At 42.5% G+C, this 20,741-nt stretch overlaps 1 protein-coding gene across 5 annotated transcripts in view; it reads left to right on the forward strand.

Moving 5' to 3' along the window:
- dgkh (diacylglycerol kinase, eta) overlaps positions 1-20,741 on the forward strand; it is a 250,084-nt gene that overhangs the window by 145,638 nt on the left and 83,705 nt on the right. For all 5 annotated transcript variants that reach the window (XM_078409363.1, XM_078409364.1, XM_078409365.1 and 2 more), the window contains 4 exons: positions 6,339-6,443; positions 7,790-7,922; positions 13,377-13,483; positions 20,109-20,234. In XM_078409363.1, the coding sequence (XP_078265489.1) occupies positions 6,339-6,443; positions 7,790-7,922; positions 13,377-13,483; positions 20,109-20,234 (471 nt within the window). The remainder of the gene's footprint in view (positions 1-6,338; positions 6,444-7,789; positions 7,923-13,376; positions 13,484-20,108; positions 20,235-20,741) is intronic.

Genomic DNA, 20,741 nt, shown 5'->3' on the forward strand with positions numbered 1-20,741 from the left:
CAAAATGCTCGAGGAACTCAGCGGGTCAGGCAGCATCTCTGGAGAAATGGATAGGTGACATTTCAGGCTAAGTGTCCTGACCCGAACCTTCACCTATTCATTTCTTTCAGAGATGCTGCCTGATCTGCTGTGTTACTCCAGCAATTTATGTTTCTTTACACTAATCTGCAAATGTTCCTTACTATTAACATCCCTTTAAAAAAAATTCTCCCCATATTCTTGCATATCCCTCATGTTTATAAAATTGTTCAAGAAACTGAACTAGACCTGGCCTTTAGACTTCCCTTTGTCCATTTAATTTTCTTATGATTTTAGCACTGGAAGTTGCTATAAAGTGCAGGTGGATATAGGGCAAGTAGCTTTTTCAGGATATTTCACACCTACCTTTAGACAGGAAAAGTACTCGAGTTACTTAACATATCTGGTTAAAGGATCATGAATGGGCAACGGTGCTTCTGAACCATTTAAAATACCAAATGGAGTGGGAGATCGAAAATGTGCAGTCTGCAGCAATGGAGACAAAGAAGGTTTAAAAAAAACACTTGTTTTACCTTCAGTTAAAATCCAAAGCAATGATATTCCACAATTTTGCCTCAGGCTATCACATGAAGTTGAGTATGAACAGTAAATGCAATTAATCGCATCTGCTTCCAAGTGTTATAAAGGAAGACCCCTGTTCCCAAGTAGACAGAAATTGTACTGTTGGAACTGTGCCATTCATTGACTGTGCAAAAGCTCTACGTGAACACTTCAAACATTCACACATTGAACAGAACTGATGACAATAAGCACCATGTACAGCCTACTTCACAAGATTTGTTCATGGAGCTTGCAGATTCTTCATGTTTTAATAAGCTGGATCTATCTCATCCCTATAGGCGGCTAAACATGGATTACAAAAGGCAGAGCTACTGACCATTGCTACACACAAGTAAATGCTGAATACTTGCCGTCGCTGGGTTATCACAGTTATATACCTGAGAACTATTAGTGATCCGAACTGTTCGTAACTCAGAAATGAACAAAAACAGCTCACTGTTTTTGTTCCTTTCTGAGTTACGAACAGTTCGGATCAGCGAAACAGAGGATCAGCGAAACAGCTGGGACAGGAGAGCTAGCAGACATGGGATGATGGGCGTCAGCTGCCTTCACTGACTCAGTTAATGAACGAGCAAGTCTGTTCATCGCTCCCAACTCTGTTCGGCTCCACCCAGGTCCTGATTGTTGTGGTTCAGGGATGGGAATGGGAGAGGAGAGATGGTACACGCGAATGCACCATTCCTACCCAGCAGAAAATACCTGCAGCCCCCATATGGTCCATAAATTCAATATTTGTAACCTGGGGAGGGCCAGTATGTGAGATGGGACTGGATAGGTCTTTCTTGACCAGCATGGACATAATGGACCATGTGGTCTCCATGACGATGTTCGATGACAATAGATAATGCTGGTTTCAGGAAGGCAGCTTAACCACAGGGTTCTTTATTTTGTGTTGTTGACAACACAAGTGCATGGAAGTGAATAGGCTATCTACCACACTGTGCTCTTTTCTGCCTGATAATGAAATCTGATGGCAGGTCACACCTACAATCATCCTAACAACATGTAGCAACTGGTCACCTCAGCTTAGCTGCAAAAAGTCAAATTTGTATCATGCATTTTATGACCTCTGACATCCCACAGAATTATGCAGCCAATGTAATATATTGAGTGATGTAATGTAGGAAATCTGCATGACTGTTCAAAGAAAGATCACCCAAACCAATGTGATGACCAAACAATCTGCTTTTGTGACAAAGGTTGAAGGGTAAATTGTGGCCACAACGGAAAGCTTCTTCACAACATATCTGCCTGCATTGCCACTTTCAGGGAGCTGTGGACATACAACATAGAACAGTACAGCATAGCAATAGGGCCATCAGCCACAATATCTGCGCAAAATATGATGCCAAGACAAACTCTTATCTGCCTGCACATAATCTTGCACTCGAAGATCCCAGTGCACCTCAATGCTTCTAAACGTCCTGACATTTACTCTACTTTCCTCTTGTATTTAACCTCTCAATTCATTGCCTCGCACTTTGGATTAAACTCTATCTGCCATTTCCCTGTCCAAATTTCCAATTGATTTATATCTGCTGCATCCTTTGACAACCTTCCACCCCATCTACAACTCCATCCAATTTCATGTTATCTGCAAGCTTAGTAATCAAACCACCTACATTTTCACCTGAATCATTAATATATATTGCAAACAACAGAGGTCCCAGTGCTGATCCTGGCGGAACACACAAAACTCCAGTAAGAAAAACAACCTTTTACAACTACCTCATGTCTTCTATGACCACTCCAATTTTAGAACAGGGATTCATGTTCAGTTCATGATTTTCTACCTAGTTCAAATTCTGTGGAAGCATTCAAGCTAAAGATTGCATGGCTTTGTTAGTAGATGTCTGGCCTGAGTCAGGTAGTTGTAAATTCAATTTATGATTCAGAGACATTAACAGAAATATAGGCTGATACTCCCTTAAAGTAATAAAGTAGTAGTAGCCCCATGCTCTACTCCCTATTCACACACGACTGTGTTCCTGCATTCAACACCAACACCATTGTCAAGTTTGCAGATGACACAACGCTGATCGGGCTGATCACCAACGGTGATGAAACAAAATACAGAGCGGAGGTGCAGAACCTGCCGGACTGTTGCTCTGATAACAACCTGTCCCTAAATACTACCAAGACCAAGGAGCTGATCATCAACTTCCGTAGGTCACACAACGGGGAATACGCCCCGATCTTTATCAACGGGGACAGTGTGGAGAGAGTGTCCAGCTTCAAATTTCTGGGCACTCACATTTCAGAGGACCTCACATGGTCCAATAACACTGCTGCGCTGGTCAAAAAGGTACAGCAACGACTGTTCTACCTAAGAACACTGAAAAAGTCTGGTCTACCCCAACAGCTGCTGACGACATTCTACCGCTGCACCATAGAGAGCATCCTAACACATGGCATCCCTGTGTGGTATCTCAGCTGCACGGAGGCAGAGAGGAAAGCTCTTCAGCAGGTAGTCCATAGAGCTCAGAGGACCATCGGAACACAGCTACCAGCCTTGGAGGGCACCTACAATACACGATGCCTCAGAAAAGCCACCAGCATCCACAAAGACTCTTCACACCCCTGCAACCGTCTGTTTGAACTTCTACCATCGGGCAGACGATACGAGGCCTTCTACGCCCGCACTTCCAGACTCGGGAACAGCTTCATCCCCAGGGCCATAGCTGCTATGAACCGGTCCTGCTGAGCCGGATGATCACATCACACAGTGAACCGGCACAGATCTACTTGCACTTTATTCTATTTTAAAACTGTTCTAATTTGTTTCATTGGGTTGTTTAAATTAATACTGACTAGCTAATTAATTAATTTATTGCATCGTATGGGAGGTGCATTCCCAATCTCGTTGTACCCCTGTACAATGACAATAAAGATATATTGTATTGTATTGTAGAGGTTTCGATTTTTGCATAAGACTTGATCCCAAAGCCTGCTGGTCATCTGAAAAAGACATGAAAGTTCGCAGGACACTAATTTGAAGAAAAGCCAGGGAGTTCTTCCTATTGTCCTGGCCAATGTTTATACTTTAATCAGCATTACATAAACACATTGCTGCCTTTAATTGGCTGTTGTACTTCGTTCAGTACGAGTGGCTGCAGCTTTGGAAAAAAAACATTGGCTGCAAAAGACTTTGAGGTTATAATATAATACTAGACCAAGTGGACCCGTTGGGCCCAAACCTCTCCTGCATTGGTGCAGCACCCCCTCCCCCTCCTCCTCCCCCCCTTCTCTCCTCCTCCCCCCCTCCTCCTCCTCCCCCCCTCCTCCTCCCCCCTCCTCCTCCTCCCCCCTCCTCCTCCCCCCTCCTCCTCCCCCCTCCTCCTCCCCCTCCTCCTCCCCCCCCTCCTCCTCCCCCCTCCTCCTCCCCCCCTCCTCCTCCCCCCCTCCTCCTCCCCCCCTCCTCCCCCCTCCTCCTCCCCCTCCTCCTCCCCCCCTCCTCCTCCCCCCCTCCTCCTCCTCCCCCTCCTCCTCCCCCCCTCCTCCTCCCCCCCACCTCCCCCCCTCCTCCTCCCCCCCTCCTCCTCCCCCCTCCTCCTCCCCCCCTCCTCCTCCCCCCCTCCTCTTCCCCCCCTCCTCCTCCCCCCCTCCTCTTCCCCCCCTCCTCCTCCCCCCTCCTCCTCCCCCCTCCTCCCCCTCCCTCCTCCTCCCCCCCCCCTCCTCCTCCCCCCCCTCCCTCCTCCTCCCCCCCCTCCCTCCTCCTCCCCCCCCTCCCTCTTTATTTTGACCCTGTTTCTAGATTGCTCAGGCTGGTGAATTGTCCTCTTTGCATCGAACCTGCCAAGTCCTAAAACAACATTGTTCCTTTCAAGTGGTGTATGCTTTTTAATAATAAGCTTGTTGGAAATATGTTTGCAAATTTCTAATCTAATATATCTTAAACCTATGTGTTATTACTGATGCAACTTGAAATGTTTACTATCACTGTTAATTTTGTTTAATATCACTTTGGTTTCATTGAAGCTTTTACTTAAGTCTTGCTTGGTAACAAAGCTGAATTTTCAACTTCCAAGTGTCTCAGAGAGCTTTGTGCATTTGTGCTTTCGAAGCATGTCTCTTTGTCAAACGTCTTTATGTGTATTCTATATTTTTGAGATGACTTGTGGGTCTGGAAATGTGCATTCCATCAACTTGTGGGGAGTTTCAAAATTTCTCGTTCTCATTCCGCAAAAGACTTTTGAAAGAAAGTAAATCTAGTTCTCAGCTGCAGTCAATAATAGCAATTGTACTTTTTCTGCTGTGAGTTCCATAAAGAAACAAGTATCCTCTGAAATTGACAGATACTGTGAACAACAAAATCTTCCCTGGTTGAGGGTTAAGAGGAAAAATGGGTTATTTATAAAAACACATTGTAGTCAGTGGGAAAGGACTGTTTCCTGAGTTACTAAAAGTTTAAAAAAATCAGAAGATGCTGGATATCTGAAATAAAAAAAGAAAATGCTTGAAACACTTAGCAGGTCAAGCCACTGGTGGAGAGAGATCTGAGAAATGTCTAAATGTTTCATATCCAAGACTGTTCATTTTAAGAAGCTGCTTTCTTTTTTCCAATGTTGGAAGATTGGTGGTCCAAGCTACAATCATGAGACATGGACACATAACACTGTTGCCAGAACAATACTGAGTGAGTTCTGCAGTCAGGCATGTCACCTTTCAGCAAGTGTTGAACTGAGAGGCCAGGCCGTCTGTCCTCTGCTGCGGTCCTTCCTGGCAGCTTGGGCAGCATTTATCCCTCAACAAATCCCATCTGATTATCTGGTCATTTGCCGCATTGCTGAGTTCCCTACATCATAGCAGTTCGTAAATTTTAAAGGAATTTATTTGACCTCAAAACACTTCACGACTTTTGAAGGTTGTTAAGAGTGGAACATGAATGTAAGTGTTTATTTCTGATACCCATGTTCCTATAAAATCTCCAACTCACCAGAAGTGAGTACACTGTCTTCGCCATCTCATTTGTTTCGGTCTCGTTTCATATGTCATGCATCAGACATTAGAAGTCTTAACACATTGAATGGAACTCCAATTAAAATCATACTTTCTGTAATGCTTTCCGTGACATATTGCCAAAAAGCCTATTGTTAAAAAAACATACATAGGAATCCACAGTAACGGTTTAATAGAGTTATATGTTTTTCTTCAAAAACAAAACACCATTTTAAACAGACAGATTCTTGCAGCTGAATACAATTCCCCTCTCCCTGTAAAAAAGAACAAGGTGAAACAATGGTTCATAAGATTTGACCAGCAAGGGGAATTGTTGAGTGGCTGTAGAATTTTCTTGATAATCCAAAGGCAAAACATTGCATATACTCCTGAAAAAATGTTAAGCAGGAGTGATGCAAGCTCTACCTGTGTAAACTAAGTATCAGTCTTACATACCTTGTACTATTTATTGTGCCGCAAGCATAAAAGATGCTCTCTATACATTTCAATGGTTCATTTGGTTGGAAATGAATGAGCATGAAGCCAGCACAAATGGTGTGGAATTTAATGTACTATAAACTTGCATTTGCTCTATTTTTGGCACTATCACCCATATTCCCAGACCCACCACAGCAAAAAGTGGAAAACAGCATAAAGAGCATGCAATTATATATAATTTCTTTCACATCAAATCACCTTGATGCCAAGTTTAAAAAATGATTCATAAGGACTATTTACATTTTTTTAATGTGTTTTTATTTTTATTTCCCTGGTTTACTTAATGGAGAAATGTGTTTCAGGTAATTACACCATTCAGAAGACTAATTCTTTGTGCTGAGAATAGAAAGGAGATGGAAGACTGGATCTCTTCATTAAAATCAGTACAGAGTAGAGAGCACTACGAGGTAAGCTTCCGACTTCAGTGCACTGTTTTTGTGTTCAGAATCATTACACCCAACCGCTCATTGAGTACAAAACAAGAAAATAATTTCACGCCATACATCAGAGAAGGTACTATATGCCAATTTGTTTGAGGGCAATCTTCCAGCATCTCCCTGGCCACAAACTGAGAATGATTTAATCTATTTTCTTCATTTCTGAAATTGTCCTGATTTAATAAAGGCTCTGCATGGTTGTGTAATTGAATTGGCAATGAAACGTTGTTGATTGAAAGAACAGATGGTAGACTTGGTCTCAGAGGCAAGTGCTCCTCGTCTGTGATGATCCCTGTTTCGTTTCTCCCTGGAGCTGATTTCAAGATCCAGGTCACTTGGAATATTGGAAATGCTATCAATTTAATAAACTAAAGTGCACCTCCCATTCTCCAGCTGCAGTCAGGTAGCTTTGGTGAATTTAGTCAATATTTAAAATGTGTTAAATCCAACTTAGGGTTGAAATACCAGAACAGCTCAATAAATCTCACGTTAACGGACATAAAAGACAGATGGATAGAGTTAGATACAGATCGGCCATAACCTGACTGATCATGGAAAAGCAATGAGCTACAAAATGGCTTTCTCTGTTCCATTGCAGTGTTACAATTTGTATCTAATGGGGCAAAGGTCTGATAAGGGTCATTACTGGATCTAGTTGAATGAAAGTTGCTTACATCACAGTTTATAGTAATAAATGACTGAGTAATCAGTATCTGGCTCTAAAAATTGCTGTCAGATATTTAGGTGGGAATTTGCACAATTACTCAATTTTTTTGCAATTCACACAAGTGAATAAGCAGGGGTTTGTTATTCTCTTAAGAATCATCTTAATCTAGGTACCTTCTTAATCTCCTCTCTTCATCTTCCACTTGGCCTCATGTATTCTTAGGATGGACAGCTGATTTGCATGAGATGAAGCAAAACACTTCTTCATATAGGTTTTGCAATCTTGGCCATTTGATGGGAATATTCATTGAAAATTTGGGCATCAGAGGCCAGAACTTGTGAACAGTGAATATGTACGCACATCTGTATCCAGAAATTCTTGTAACCCCATAAATCTCCTGGTTTGGAGAAGCTAAGCAACACAACAGAAAATTGGATCATTTACCAGATTTCGTTGTTCTACCAGCAACTGATATGGTGGTTTCTTCTGAACCAGTATCTAAAAGAAAACATTAACGGAAAATAAATTATTAGGAAACCATTAGGAATCTGAATCGTACAATTCCAGTTTACGGAGATTTTAAAGTATATAGAGAGAGATTTTTTGCTTTTTGTTGTTGATGAGCAGAGTTGTTTTTTCCTTTCACTAGACGGCACAGTTTAATGTGGAGCATTTCTCAGGGATGCATAACTGGTATGCCTGCTCCCATGCTCGCCCCACATTCTGCAACGTTTGTCGAGAAAGCCTGTCTGGTGTCACCTCTCATGGACTCTCCTGCGAAGGTAAAGATCAACTGAGCTTCAATAAAATGCACTGAAGCAGCTTGTTACTATTTACTGCTTTAACTCAGGGTTATCCAATATGTGCATGCTGTACCCATCAATCCAGGCCAGATACATGGCCAACTCTACATCAAATTTAACTCGGTCATCTCATTCAAATATTGATGGGCAGTTAATGAGTTGTTGTCATGTTTTGGATTAATGTTGAGTTTAAACATTAATATCTATAATACAGTAAATCCACTTTAGAATGGACGATAGTGGGGGGAATGGTTATTGTCAATGGTCCACAATAACCGAGTGTAATAGATGTCATTTCATGTATAGAGATCCAACAATAAAATTTAGGCTGAGCAGGAATTGCTGAGAAAAGCACAGACAGAGGTGCCTTTTTTCAGCTAAACATTAAAACGAAGCCTTACCTGCCCTAAGCTACAAAGCCTCAAGGTCTCAATATATCAATACTGGCGGTGGCGGCAGACACGGCCGAGGAAGCTGTGTGGGCTGGGGGTGGGAGTTGGCAGTTGCAGCCAAGGAAGCGGCCTTGGGCTGGGATGGTAGGCACGACGGGGGGCGGCAATGGCAGGCTCAGCCGAGGAGGTGGCTGGGGGTGGCGTCGGCATTCTGGCCCAGCATTAAAGTTCTGTAGGTCTTTCCGCTATAACCAAAATCCATTATACAGAGTTCCGTAAAAACTAAGGGCTTACTTTATAGACAAGGCATAGAAGAAGGATACGGGCTTACTGGGGGCAAATGGAATTAGTGTAGATGAGTAAAAAGGTGAGTATGGATGTGATGGCCAGAAGGGCCTTTTCACATGCTGTTATGTGCCGAGTTCTATGATTGACTAGAGTTTTTTTTACTCCAGAGAATTAAGCACTAATCTGATCAACTTTTTATTAAAAATAGCGGCATTTCTGGTATCAAGCTAATATTTTTTTATGCCTACAGCGCTAAATCAACATCCATTTTATAATTTAGAAACTATATTGCCTTAGTATAACTAAAATAAGATTTATTGGAATCCATGGCAACATAAGATCAACTGTTCACAAATAGCCCATGAAGTAACAAAGTACCCTTCGATGTGACGCAGTCACAATGCTTTAGATTGATGCTGCAGCAGAATATCTTCACGTCAAGATGTTTGAGTCATTCCTTAACAAGTGTGAAGGGCCAAAAGGACACTGGCACTGTCAACGTAATTGAGTTATAATGATTTTTGTCAAGACCGAGAAAACAATTTGTTGCAAGTGAGGCTGTCTGATTCCTGGCATCATCTAACTTTCAGTTATTATGGCTGCACATCCACAGCCTGCAGTGACTTGAGTGAGAATTGTCATCTCTGCTGTTGTCTTATTTATTTCTATTTGTCACTTGTAATTGTTTCTGGATTAAAGAATATACAGTAATATTCATTCCTGCAGATTTACACTACTTTTTTTGTGTTAGTATCAGGTTGAAGGGACTTTTCAAGCCCCTTATCTAAGTCAGGAGAAAGTAAACATGATCCCCATTGGGTAGGAAGGAACTACAGATGCTGGTTTACACCGAACATTGAATTCTAAAATTTTACGTAAATAACCACCAACAACAAACCCCCACCCACACTCCCCCCACCCTCTTCCCTGTGTCCCACCTGGATGTGCACACATTTCCACCACTATCCTGCCTGCCTTTCCCCTTCCCTTGTCCCCTTCTACCTATAATCCTTCCTCTGGCTTTACATTTTGTGCATCTTCCCTCCTTATCTTACAGCTTTTGGCTTCTTCCCATCTCTGCCTTTGTCCATCCATCTGCTAATCTGAACCCCCCTCACCTGTATCCAGCTTTCTTCACCCCATAGCCCAATCAATCAGAAGAAATCATATCCCGAAATGTTGCCTTTCCATGTTCCACGGAGATGCTGCCTGACCCACTGAATTACTCCAGCATTTGGTGTCTTTCTTTATAAACTAGCGTCTGCAGTTCTTTATGTTTACACCTAATTTACTTGTCAGGTATATTCGATCTGCATTAATGCTGGGGCAATTCAGAATGCTGCATTTTAACATGGGCAGCATGTTGGCACCCTCGCAACTCCAGCAAAACCCCGGTTCATTCCTGGCCTCTAGTGTTGTCCGTGTAGAGTTTGTATGTTCATCCTGTGAGTTTCCCCTGGTTACCAGACTGCAATATCAATGTTCCTTGAGCAGGTCTTGAACCACAACTTTATAATTATAAAATAAGAAAACCGCACTGCCCACCCACGTCCATGTAAAAGTTACCAAGAGACAATGAGGAGCATCTTTGGAGCAAAATTGACAGGCGACGTTTTGGGTCCAGACCCTTCTCCAGACTAAAAAGGGGTGTCAATCTAAAACATCAACTTCAGATGCTGACCCACTGGATTTCTCTTGCATTTCTTTTTTCTCTGAAGATTTGGGCATCTGAGGTCTCTTGTGCCTGTAATCAAAAAGGAGGACAATTTCCCCTAACCAACAGCAAATGATCAAGCTATTGATTGGATTTTGTTCATGAGATAGATTGATGGTTGGTTGTTGTATTTCTCAATGTTACATCAGTACCTTCTGTAGTGTTCTTGGCTGTGAGATGCTTTAGTCCGTCTTAACACCTGACCTCCGCTCAGTCCATCTGGACCTACCTGACCTCCGCTCAGTCTGACTTAACCTACCTGACGTCCGCTCAGTCCATCTTAACCTACCTGATCTCCCGGTGGCTCAGCACTTGAACTTCCCCTCCCATTCCCAATCTGACCTTTCTGTCCTGGGCCTCCTCCATTGTCAGAGTGAGGCCCAACGCGAATTGGAGGAACAGCACCTCTTATTTCGCTTGGGTAGTTTACACCCCAACGGTATAAACATTGACTTCTCTAACTTCAGATAGCCCTTGGTTTCTCTCTTCATCCACTCCCCCTTCCCAGTTCTCCCACTAGTCTTACTGTCTCCGACTACATCCTATCTTTGTCCCGCCCCCTCCCTTGACATCAGTCTGAAGAAGGGTCTCGAGCCGAAATGTCACTCATTCCTGCTCTCCAGAGATGCTGCCTGACCTGTGAGATGCTTTAATTGTCCTGAGAGTGTGAAAGGCAGTATATAAATTGCTTTCATTTGTAGTCATTGGTTCACCATCAAGTCCAATGATGTCAGTTCTGCATGCAGTCTGTGTTAATAAAGCCTGAGTGTGCCTGGCAAGACCTGCCTGGGAGGGGCACACTTGAGGACAGTGGGGGCACGGGTAAGACGCTGTGGCAAGTGTAGTTTCTGAGGTTATCCTGCGTTTTTAGGCTCTGGTGACTCAGTCCTGCCCGACTTCCTTCAATGTTGATACAGACCCTTTCAGTCAAAGTGCACCAGTCTGTCCTATACTGGGCACTAGATAACAGCTCTCTTGCAGGAATGCTACCGTGTTTGAGCTGTCTTTGAGTTCTCAAATTAGTAAGAGTTTTATAATGTGTAAATCTAGTCACCAAATGACACAGTGCCTTCTACAGCAATTGCAACCTTTTGATTTTGTTTGATTTTAGTGTAATATGTGTTGTGTGGGCAGCAGTTTGATCGGATGGGTCTGTCAGAATTAATTGCATCACACCGGGAGCGAAAGGTTTAAATTTAAAAAAAATCAAATTAAATAATTCCATTTATTTTTAAAACCTGGGTCCAAATGCTAACTGAGCAAATCACTAGTGACATTATTATTGGAAGACATGTGTGACACCATCAGTCAACTCTCAACACAGCAATAGGCTCACTGTGACAGGGAGTTGACTATTTTATTAAATAAAGTGAAAAGGGGATTTGATGGAGATAATTAAATGACGGAACATCTAATTCGCGCATAGTTTAGGTTGAGAGATATGACAAAATTTGCATTGGAAATAAGGTGAGAGAATTCACAGTGTTAGATGAGAGTTTTTTTAATCTTGAGAATGCAGTTGGTGTGCTAATGCTCATCTGATATGGGCACATTTATCCCTTTGAATACACGAGGATATAATGCACCTAATTTTCTTGTCCAGTACGTTAGATCTGCATCAGAGAATGTTGCTACCTCACAACTCCAGTGTCCTTTATTTATTCCTGACTTTGAGTGCTGTCCTTTTGGAATTTGCACATTTTCCCTGTGAGTTTCTCTGTTTCTCTTTCACATCCTAAAATCATATGGGGTATTAGGTTAACTGATTACCATGAAATTAATATCTCAGTGATCAAATAAATGGTGGAAATTCTCAGTCCAGTCGTTAACAGCTGAACTACCTGCGTTTATCTATCATTGTTGTTCTTTGTACCAAGTCTCAAGCAGCTTTGACATTCAGTGTGTGATTCTGAGTCAGGCAGAGGTTAAACGTAAAGGAGAGAGGGGCAGATAGAATTCCAGATATTGGGGTCTGAGCAGCCATAGCAATGACAATTAGTACGTTCCCATTGTTACTTTGATATTGAGCAGATCGACATATCTGCGGCTTGCCAGGTCTCGCCAGAGGACAGTTAAGTCAGCAATGTGGATCTGAGATTGTAATCATATATAGATATTCCCTGAGGGACAAATGCTGGAATATATAGTAGGCTAATCAGCGCAATGGTGTTTCCATGATCTTCCACCGTCTGGACATAGCTGATGCTACAAGCATGTATTCACAGGAGGGAAATTAGCCAGTGCTATTAAGCCATAAGCTTGGTATTGTTAACTGCGGTGCTCTGGCACCTGACATTCAACCACATGCTTGATATATTTTGAGACATAAACTGGGAACTGGAGCTCTTGGTCTCTGCAGCATTCCTGACATATCCAATGATAAAGAATCCCAGGACTGTGCTTACTCTTGAGGGCCGGGCTATGCAAGGACTTCTTGATCTCGGGTCAATTTGCAGATGTTGCGAAGATTCAGCACTAGCTCTGGTCTGCTAGTGGTGGCAAAAGCTTCATGTCCTTCAAGACTAACTTTACCCAGAAAAATGCAAAAAGGCTATTTCCATTGGTAAATAAGTAAAAGCTAACAGCAGGATTGTGCAGCATGGAAATTCTGCAAGTAAAGAAATGAAAGATGGTGTAAACAAATGAACAGCAGTTACTACTCATTTTAATTGTTCTCCAACACCAATCCCACCACGTTAAAGTGGTGGATGCTCTGTTATTTATGCTCATTCATTGTGTTTGGTGCACACTCCTAGTGGGAGTAGCTACACATTTTCGTACAGAGTTATAAGTTGTGTTTCGTGCTCGGCTACTATCATAACACTAGGCACTGTTCGGCCAGTGGGTTACACAAAGCACTTTGACTCTGAATAGGTACACAGATATTCAGCTTTGTTGGTACAAGTTCGAATTCCTTGTCAAAACAACAAGTGCCCCATCTAGTGGGTCGATTGACATCGAGCAAAATCTAATTCAGATATGGGAAGAAAAGACATGATGTATTTTGTGCTCAGACATGTACTTCTGTCTCGTTTACAGTTTGTAAGTTCAAGGCCCACAAGAGGTGTGCTGTGAGAGCAATCAACAATTGCAAGTGGACAACCCTGGCTTCAATAGGGAAAGATATCATTGAGGATGAGGATGGGGTAAGTGTGTACACCTTCACAAGTAGCTGTCCTACTTTCACTGTCATGTGACACTTCTGCTAATAGATTGAAAGATAAACTGAGAGATTAGATTCAGTGTTCCCTATGGGCATGTCCCCAGGGAGAAGCACCGATCAATATAATTTTCAATCAATACAAGCAAATAGGAACATAAGGATATAAGTATAGGATTTAATCACCTGTTCCACCATTCACTGAAATCAGAGCAGATTTGTAAGTAACTTTAAATATGCATCGCTCCTGTTCCTAGGTTCCTGAAAGCCAGTTCTATTCATGCTTGATATTACGGTTGAGCTGTCACTAAAATCAATAAATGTGCCTTTCTCTCTGTCTCTTATTATCTGTGATTAACAAATGTCTCAGATTTATAATTAAATGTAGATTTAGAATTAATTAGTTATATTTGCCAAAAGGCTTCTAAATTTTGACTACCTGTATGAGGGCTATCTTTTAGTCTTGAACAGCTGGGTTTGATCTATCTCATCCTCTACTCATTGTGAAGGCTTCAATCAAATATTCTGTCATCAAACCCAAGTTTGTGCAGTGCCTCCTTGCAAGGAATTTCTGGTTCGTTTATTCCAGACCTCAGTTGCACCTCTTTAAGAGGCGGAGGATTGGAACAAGATTGGGGTGACCAATTAGGATCAGTGTAATGGGAATCCAAACAAGGTAAAGAACGTGGATCTGTAGAAACTGACTGACCTTATTTCCTAGACATATGAGGGAGAATGAGGGAGAACCTATTTGCACATAGAGTAGTAAATACGTGGAATACAGTCATTGAGAGCATTTAAGAAATGTGTAGATGAACATTTGAATTACTGAGACATAGTTTAGTTTCATTTAATTTAGTTTATTATTGTCACGTGTACAATGGTGGTACCGAGGTACAATGAAAAGCTTTTGTTTGCATACTATCCAGTCAAAGTAAGGATATAGAGGGCGATGGGATTAATACGGAGGTTACTCTGGACAGTGTGGTGAAGTTCGCCTGCTTTCATGCTGTATGATTCAATGATTCACAGAGTTGCCTCTTTTATTATAAATGGAGGAAATTCCATGGGGATTTATTTGGGAACACAGTGTTGACTATGTGCAAGGGGGGGAAATGAATGTTCCCTGCCACTCAGTAGTGAGCCAGGTTAATTGCATGTGTTTAAACGTGTAATTTATCTGTTTATTACATAGAACTTTATTGAGTCATTTGATTCAATAAACTCGGGCTATAAACTCCATTGATTTACTCGAGTGAATAGTTATTGATTTTCTAACTGGCTTGTGGTTTCTTAAGTGTTTGATCAGCACAATATTAGGAAATCCTTTTCACAAATGTGTGGGGCTTTAAAACAGCAAAAGCAGTATTTTGCAAAGCTCCATTTCTGATGATTGACAAGGTAAACAAAAATATTACCTTTGGTACATATTTGGTGTAATGTTTTGGGCATTCAGCTCTCCTAGTGCTCTACTTCAGTCCAGTTTTAACCCATTGCATGGAGGTAGACTGCACTGGTTGCTGCAACAACTTTGCATCTATCAGTCACAGTTTAAATGAGGTGCAGGTCATAAACATTGCTTTCACCATCAATTATTGTATACCAATGTGCCATCTGCTAGTGAACAAATGGGTACGGATTTGTTGAGCCTGTCTGTTGACTCTGTTCTCCCCACAGGAGATGTCATCATTCACTGCCGACAAGTCAAGTTGGGTTTATTTTCATACGCACAAGGACGGCGAACTGGAGGAGGAGGACTAATATCCTGGGAGAGAGATTGGCTAGTGCCATTCAGGAGGGTGTAAAATAAATTGGCAGGGCAGAAAGGAGGCAGAGAAGAGATTGTGGGGAAATACTGTAATCAAAGAGAACAGACCAGTGCACAGTAAATAGAGAGGAAAGACCGGTGGTTTGAATTGTATTTATTTCAATGCTAGGTGCTTAACAGCCACTGTGTAAAGGCTTGGACAGGGTGGAATTTGTTAAATGTGTTCAAGAAAGCTTCTGTAATCAATATTATAGAGAGCCCTACTAGAGAGGGTGCAACTCTGGACCTCCTCTTCTGGAATGAGATAAGGCAATGGACTGAAATATCAGTGGAGACTATCTTTAGGTTCGGTGACCATAATGTTATTAGTTTTAAAGTGGTTATGGAGAAGGATAGGGCTGGCCTACAAATTAAGGGCGGCACAGTGGTAGAGTTGCTGCCTTACAGCGCTTGCAGTGCCGGAGACCCGGGTTTGATCCCGACTACGGGTGCTGTCTATATGGAGTTTGTACGTTCTCCCCGTGACCTGTATGGGTTTTCTCTGAGATCTTCGGTTTCCTCCCACACTCCAAAGATATGCAGGTAAACTGGCTTGGTAAATGTAAAAAATTGGCCTTAATGTGTGTAGGATAGTGTAAATATGCAGGGATTGCTGGTCAGTGTGGACCGGTGGGCCAAAGGGCCTGTTTCCGCGCTGTATCTCTAACTAAACTAAACTAAATTGCGGCAAGGCTGATCATAGAGGCATCAGGCATGCGGAGGTCGATTGGTAAGGGGATAGATAGCTGGCAAGTGGGAGGCATTCAAAAGTGAGATAACAAGAGTAGAGGGGTGAAATCTTCTATGGGAAGGTTATGGGTGGCAAGTTTAGGAACCCTAAAGAGATGTTGGGACTAGCCAGGAAAAAGAAGAAGGCATACGTCAGTTTTAGGCAGTCGGGATTAAGCAACTTTCTCCATGAGTATAAGTAGTATAGAAGTATACTTAAGAAAGCAATCAGGAGGGCAAATATTAGACATGAAATGAAGCTGATAAGGCAAAGGAAAATCCCAAGAGATTCCTCGGGTATATTAAGCGTAAAAGGGGGGCGATCGACAGAATGCCCTTTCAAGATCAGCATGGGTTTCTTTTTATGTAGAACCACAAGAGATGGAGGAGATATTAAATGAATGTTTATCCATTTGTACTGGGAAGATCGTGGAAGTTATGGCATTAAGGTATAGGAGTTGTGATGCCTTAGAATAGATCATATGTGAATTACCAAAGAGCAAATACTGGCAGTTTTAAAACACATTAAGGTGAATAAATCCTCATGGGCTGACTAAGTACATCATTGGACCTTGAGGGAAACAAGAGAGGAAATTGCAGAGGCCCTTGCAGAGATATTACCATCATCTTGAGGCATAGGTGGAGTTCCCAAAGACAGGAAATTAAGAAGGGTAGCAAGAACAAGTCAGGGAACTACAGGCCTTGAGGTAGTGGTGAGTAAGTTGTGTTAGGGGATTCTTAGGACAGGATCTACCAACATTTGGATAGGTGCAGACCTTATTTATAATCAGCATGGGTTTGTGCACAAAGTGTGAAAAGTATTTCATGTCCCATAAATCTGAAAAGGTTTTTTGAAAAGGTCATCAAGAGGATTGATGAGGGTAAGGCAGTGGACGTTGTCTTTATGGACTTTAGAAAGGCCATTGATATGGTCCCACATAGTCGGCTTGTCTGGAAGGTTAAATCCCATGTAATCTGATTCAAACTAGCCAATTGGATACAGAATTGGCTTGGATGAAGAAGTCAAAGGGTAATTGTGGAGGATTGGTTTTCTAATTGAATGCCTGTGATCAGTTGTGTGCTGGGTCACCTGTTGTTTTTTTTTAATACATTAATGATTTGGATGACAATGTAGTTAGCATTGTTAATAAACACCATAATTGGTGGTAGACAGTGAGGAAAGATTCCTAGGTTTACACCAAGATCTAGATTATTTGGAAAACTGGCCAAGGAATGGCAAATGGAAATTAATTGGAAGAGAAAGCAAGTCCGTAGTGCAAGAGGTGGGCCTTTGCCTTCCATTGCTGAGATTGGATTAGGGTTGTGTAGGTTCGTTCAAGAACCAGATTGTTGAAAGAAAGTAGCTGTTCCTGAGCCTAGTGGTGTGTTATTAGGTCAACGTACCTCCAACCCGATGGTAGCACTAAGAAGATGGCACCAAGGATGGTGGGGATCCTTGGTGATAAATGCTCCCTTCTAGAGGCAGCTCCTCATGTGGATGCTCATGATGGAGGCGAGAACTGTTCCTGTATGGACCGGGCTAATTTCATCAATCCTTGCAGCCGCTTGCCTTCATGTGCGTTGGACCAGGCCATGATGCAACCAGTCAGGATACTTTCTACAGCACATCTATAAATGTTTGTCACAGTAGAGTAGCTTTGTGGGAATGGAGATGGGGTCGGAAGTGCCTCTGAGGTGGATTCTTAGAGCAGCTTGAAATGGAACCTACCAGGGAGAAGGCAATTCTAGATTTAGTGTTGTGTAATGAACCGGATTTAATAAGGGAACTCAAGGTAAAGGAGCCATTCGGAGGTAGTGACCATAATAAGTTTCAATCTACAATTTGAGAGGGAGAAGGGAAAATCAAAAGTCTCAGTATTACAGTTGAGCAAAGAGGACTATGGAGGCATGAGGGAGGAGCTGGCCAAAGTTGACTGGAAAGAGACCCTAGCAGGGAACAACAGTGGAACAACAAAGGCAGGTACTTCGGGTAATAATACAGAAGGTGCAGGATCAGTTCATTCCAAAGAGGAAGAAAGATTTTAAGGGGAGTAAGAGGCGACCGTGGCTGACAAGGGAAGTCAAGGACAGTATAAAAATAAAAAAGAAGTATAACATTGCTAATATGAGAGGGAAGCCAGAGGATTGGGAAACTTTTAAAGAGCAACAGAAGATAACTAAAAAGGCAATACAGGGAGAAAAGATGAGGTACGAATGTAAGCTAGCCAAGAATATAAAGGAGGATAGTAAAAGCTTCTTTAGGTATGTGAAGAGGAAAAAATTAGTTAAGCCAAATGTGGGTCCCTTGAAGACTGAAACAGGTGAATTTATTATGGGGAACAAAGAAATGGCAGACAAGTTGAACAGGTACTTTGGATCTGTCTTCACTGAGGATGTAACTCGGATGTAACTAGGAAAATGGACAAGGCAGAGCCAGTGGATGTAGTGTACCTGGACTTTCAGAAAGCCTTTGATAAGGTCCCACATAGGAGATTAGTGGGCAAAATTAGAGCACATGGTATTGGGGGTAGGGTGCCGACATGGATAGAAAATTGGTTGGCTGACAGGAAACAAAGAGTCGGGATTAAGGGGCCCCTTTCAGAATGGCAGGCAGTGACTAGTGGGGTACCGCAAGGCTTGGTGCTGGGACCGCAGCTATTTATAATGTACATTAATGATTTAGATGAAGGGGTTAAAAGTAACATTAGCAAATTTGCAGATGATACAAAGCTGGGTGGCAGTGTGAACTGTGAGGAGGATACTATGAGGATGCAGGGTGACATGGACAGATTGGGTGCGTGGGCAGATGCATGGCAGATGCAGTTTAATGTGGATAAATGTGAGATTATCCACTTTGGTGGCAAGAACAGGAAGGCAGATGATTATCTGAATAGTGTCAAGGTAGGAAAAGGGGAAGTACAACAAGATCTGGATGTCCTTGTACATCAGTCACTGAAAGTAAGCATGCAGGTACAGCAGGCAGTGACGAAAGCTAATGGCATGCTGGCCTTCATAGCAAGAGGAGTTGAATAAAGGAGCAAAGAGGTCCTTCTGCAGTTGTACAGAGCCCTGGTGAGACTCTGTATACAGTTTTAGTCTCCAAATTTGAGGAAGGACATTCTTGCTATTTAGGGAGTGCAGCGTAGGTTCACGAGGTTAATTCCCAGGATGGCGGGACTGTCATATGTTGAAAGAATGGAGCGACTTGGCTTGTATACACTGGAATTTAGAAGGATGAGAGGAGATCTTATTGAAACATATAAGATTATTAAGGGATTGGACACGCTATAGGCAGAAAACATGTTCCCGATGTTGGGGGAGTCCAGAGCCAGGGGCCACAGTTTAAGAATAAGGGGGAGGCCATTTAGAATGCAGATGAGGAAAAACTTTTTCACCCAGAGAGCTGTGAATCTGTGGAATTTTCTGCCTCAGAAGGCAGTGGAGGCCGATTCTCTGGATGCTTTCAAGAGAGAGTTAGATAGAGCTCTTAAAGATAGCGGAGTCAAGGGATATGGGGAGAAGGCAGGAACGGGGTACTGATTGTGGATGATCAGCCATGATCACAGTGAATAGTGGTGCTGGCTCGAAGGGCCAAATGGCCTACTCCTGCACCCGTTGTCTATTGTCTACTGCAGGATACAGTCCTGCACAGAATGCTGATGTTTAAATGATATGTCATTAAACCTGGATCTCATTTGAATGGGACTTGTGAAGGAGAGTAAGGATTTGGCTCATTAGCAGCCTTTGGGTAAATGGAGCTAGTGACAAGGGCTGTGGAAAGCAAGGGAAATAAAACATATCCAAGATGGGGTTTAAATTATGGTGTTAGGCATCTCTTCATGCTGCTAATACCTTCTGCTTTGTTTTTGGAGAAACAGAAACATAGAAACACAGAAAATAGGTGCAGGTGGAGGCCATTTGGCCCTTCGAGCCATCACCGCCATTCATCGTGATCATGGCTGATCATCCACAATCAGTAACCTGTGCCTGCCTTCTCCCCATATCCCTTGATTCCACTAGCCCCCAGAGCTATATCTAACATATAATGAATTGGTGCTTTATTTTTTGCATTTAGATCGCTATGCCTCACCAGTGGCTCGAAGGTAACCTGCCTGTTAGTGCCAAGTGTGCCGTGTGTGACAAGACATGTGGCAGTGTACTCCGCCTGCAGGACTGGAGATGCCTCTGGTGCAAAGCCATGGTGAGCAGTTTACCTTATTCTCTTGCTGCTACGGTAGTAGGCGAGGTTTAAGAGTGAAACAAAATGTTCACATACTCTAAAATGTATTATGCTGTTGCATTATACTTACAAAGCTGAAGCATGGAACATGCTGTTGCTATCATCAAGCCTCATCCCATCACACAAAATCATAGAGAGGGAAGAGTTGTGCAGCACACAAGCAGGCCCTTCAGCACACCATGCTGACCTTTTGCCCATCAACACTAATCTCATTTATCCACATTAGGTCCCTCCCCCCACCTACAATCTGTCTGAAGAAGGGTTCCGGCCCAAAACGTCACATATCCATGCTTTTTTGTAAACCAGCAACTGGAGTTCCTTGTATGTCATATTTTCAAGTGTATCGAGTGGAACACTAGCAGAAATGTGTTTAAATTGCTAGGCCTTTCTATTCTAAGATTACAAACTCCTGTTCAAGCCTTTTCAAAGTTTGGAATATTTTATTGAAGTATTTCTGAGATACGCTGT

Source organism: Rhinoraja longicauda, chromosome 12 (genome assembly GCF_053455715.1).
Source record: "Rhinoraja longicauda isolate Sanriku21f chromosome 12, sRhiLon1.1, whole genome shotgun sequence".
Classification (NCBI taxonomy): domain Eukaryota; kingdom Metazoa; phylum Chordata; class Chondrichthyes; order Rajiformes; family Arhynchobatidae; genus Rhinoraja; species Rhinoraja longicauda.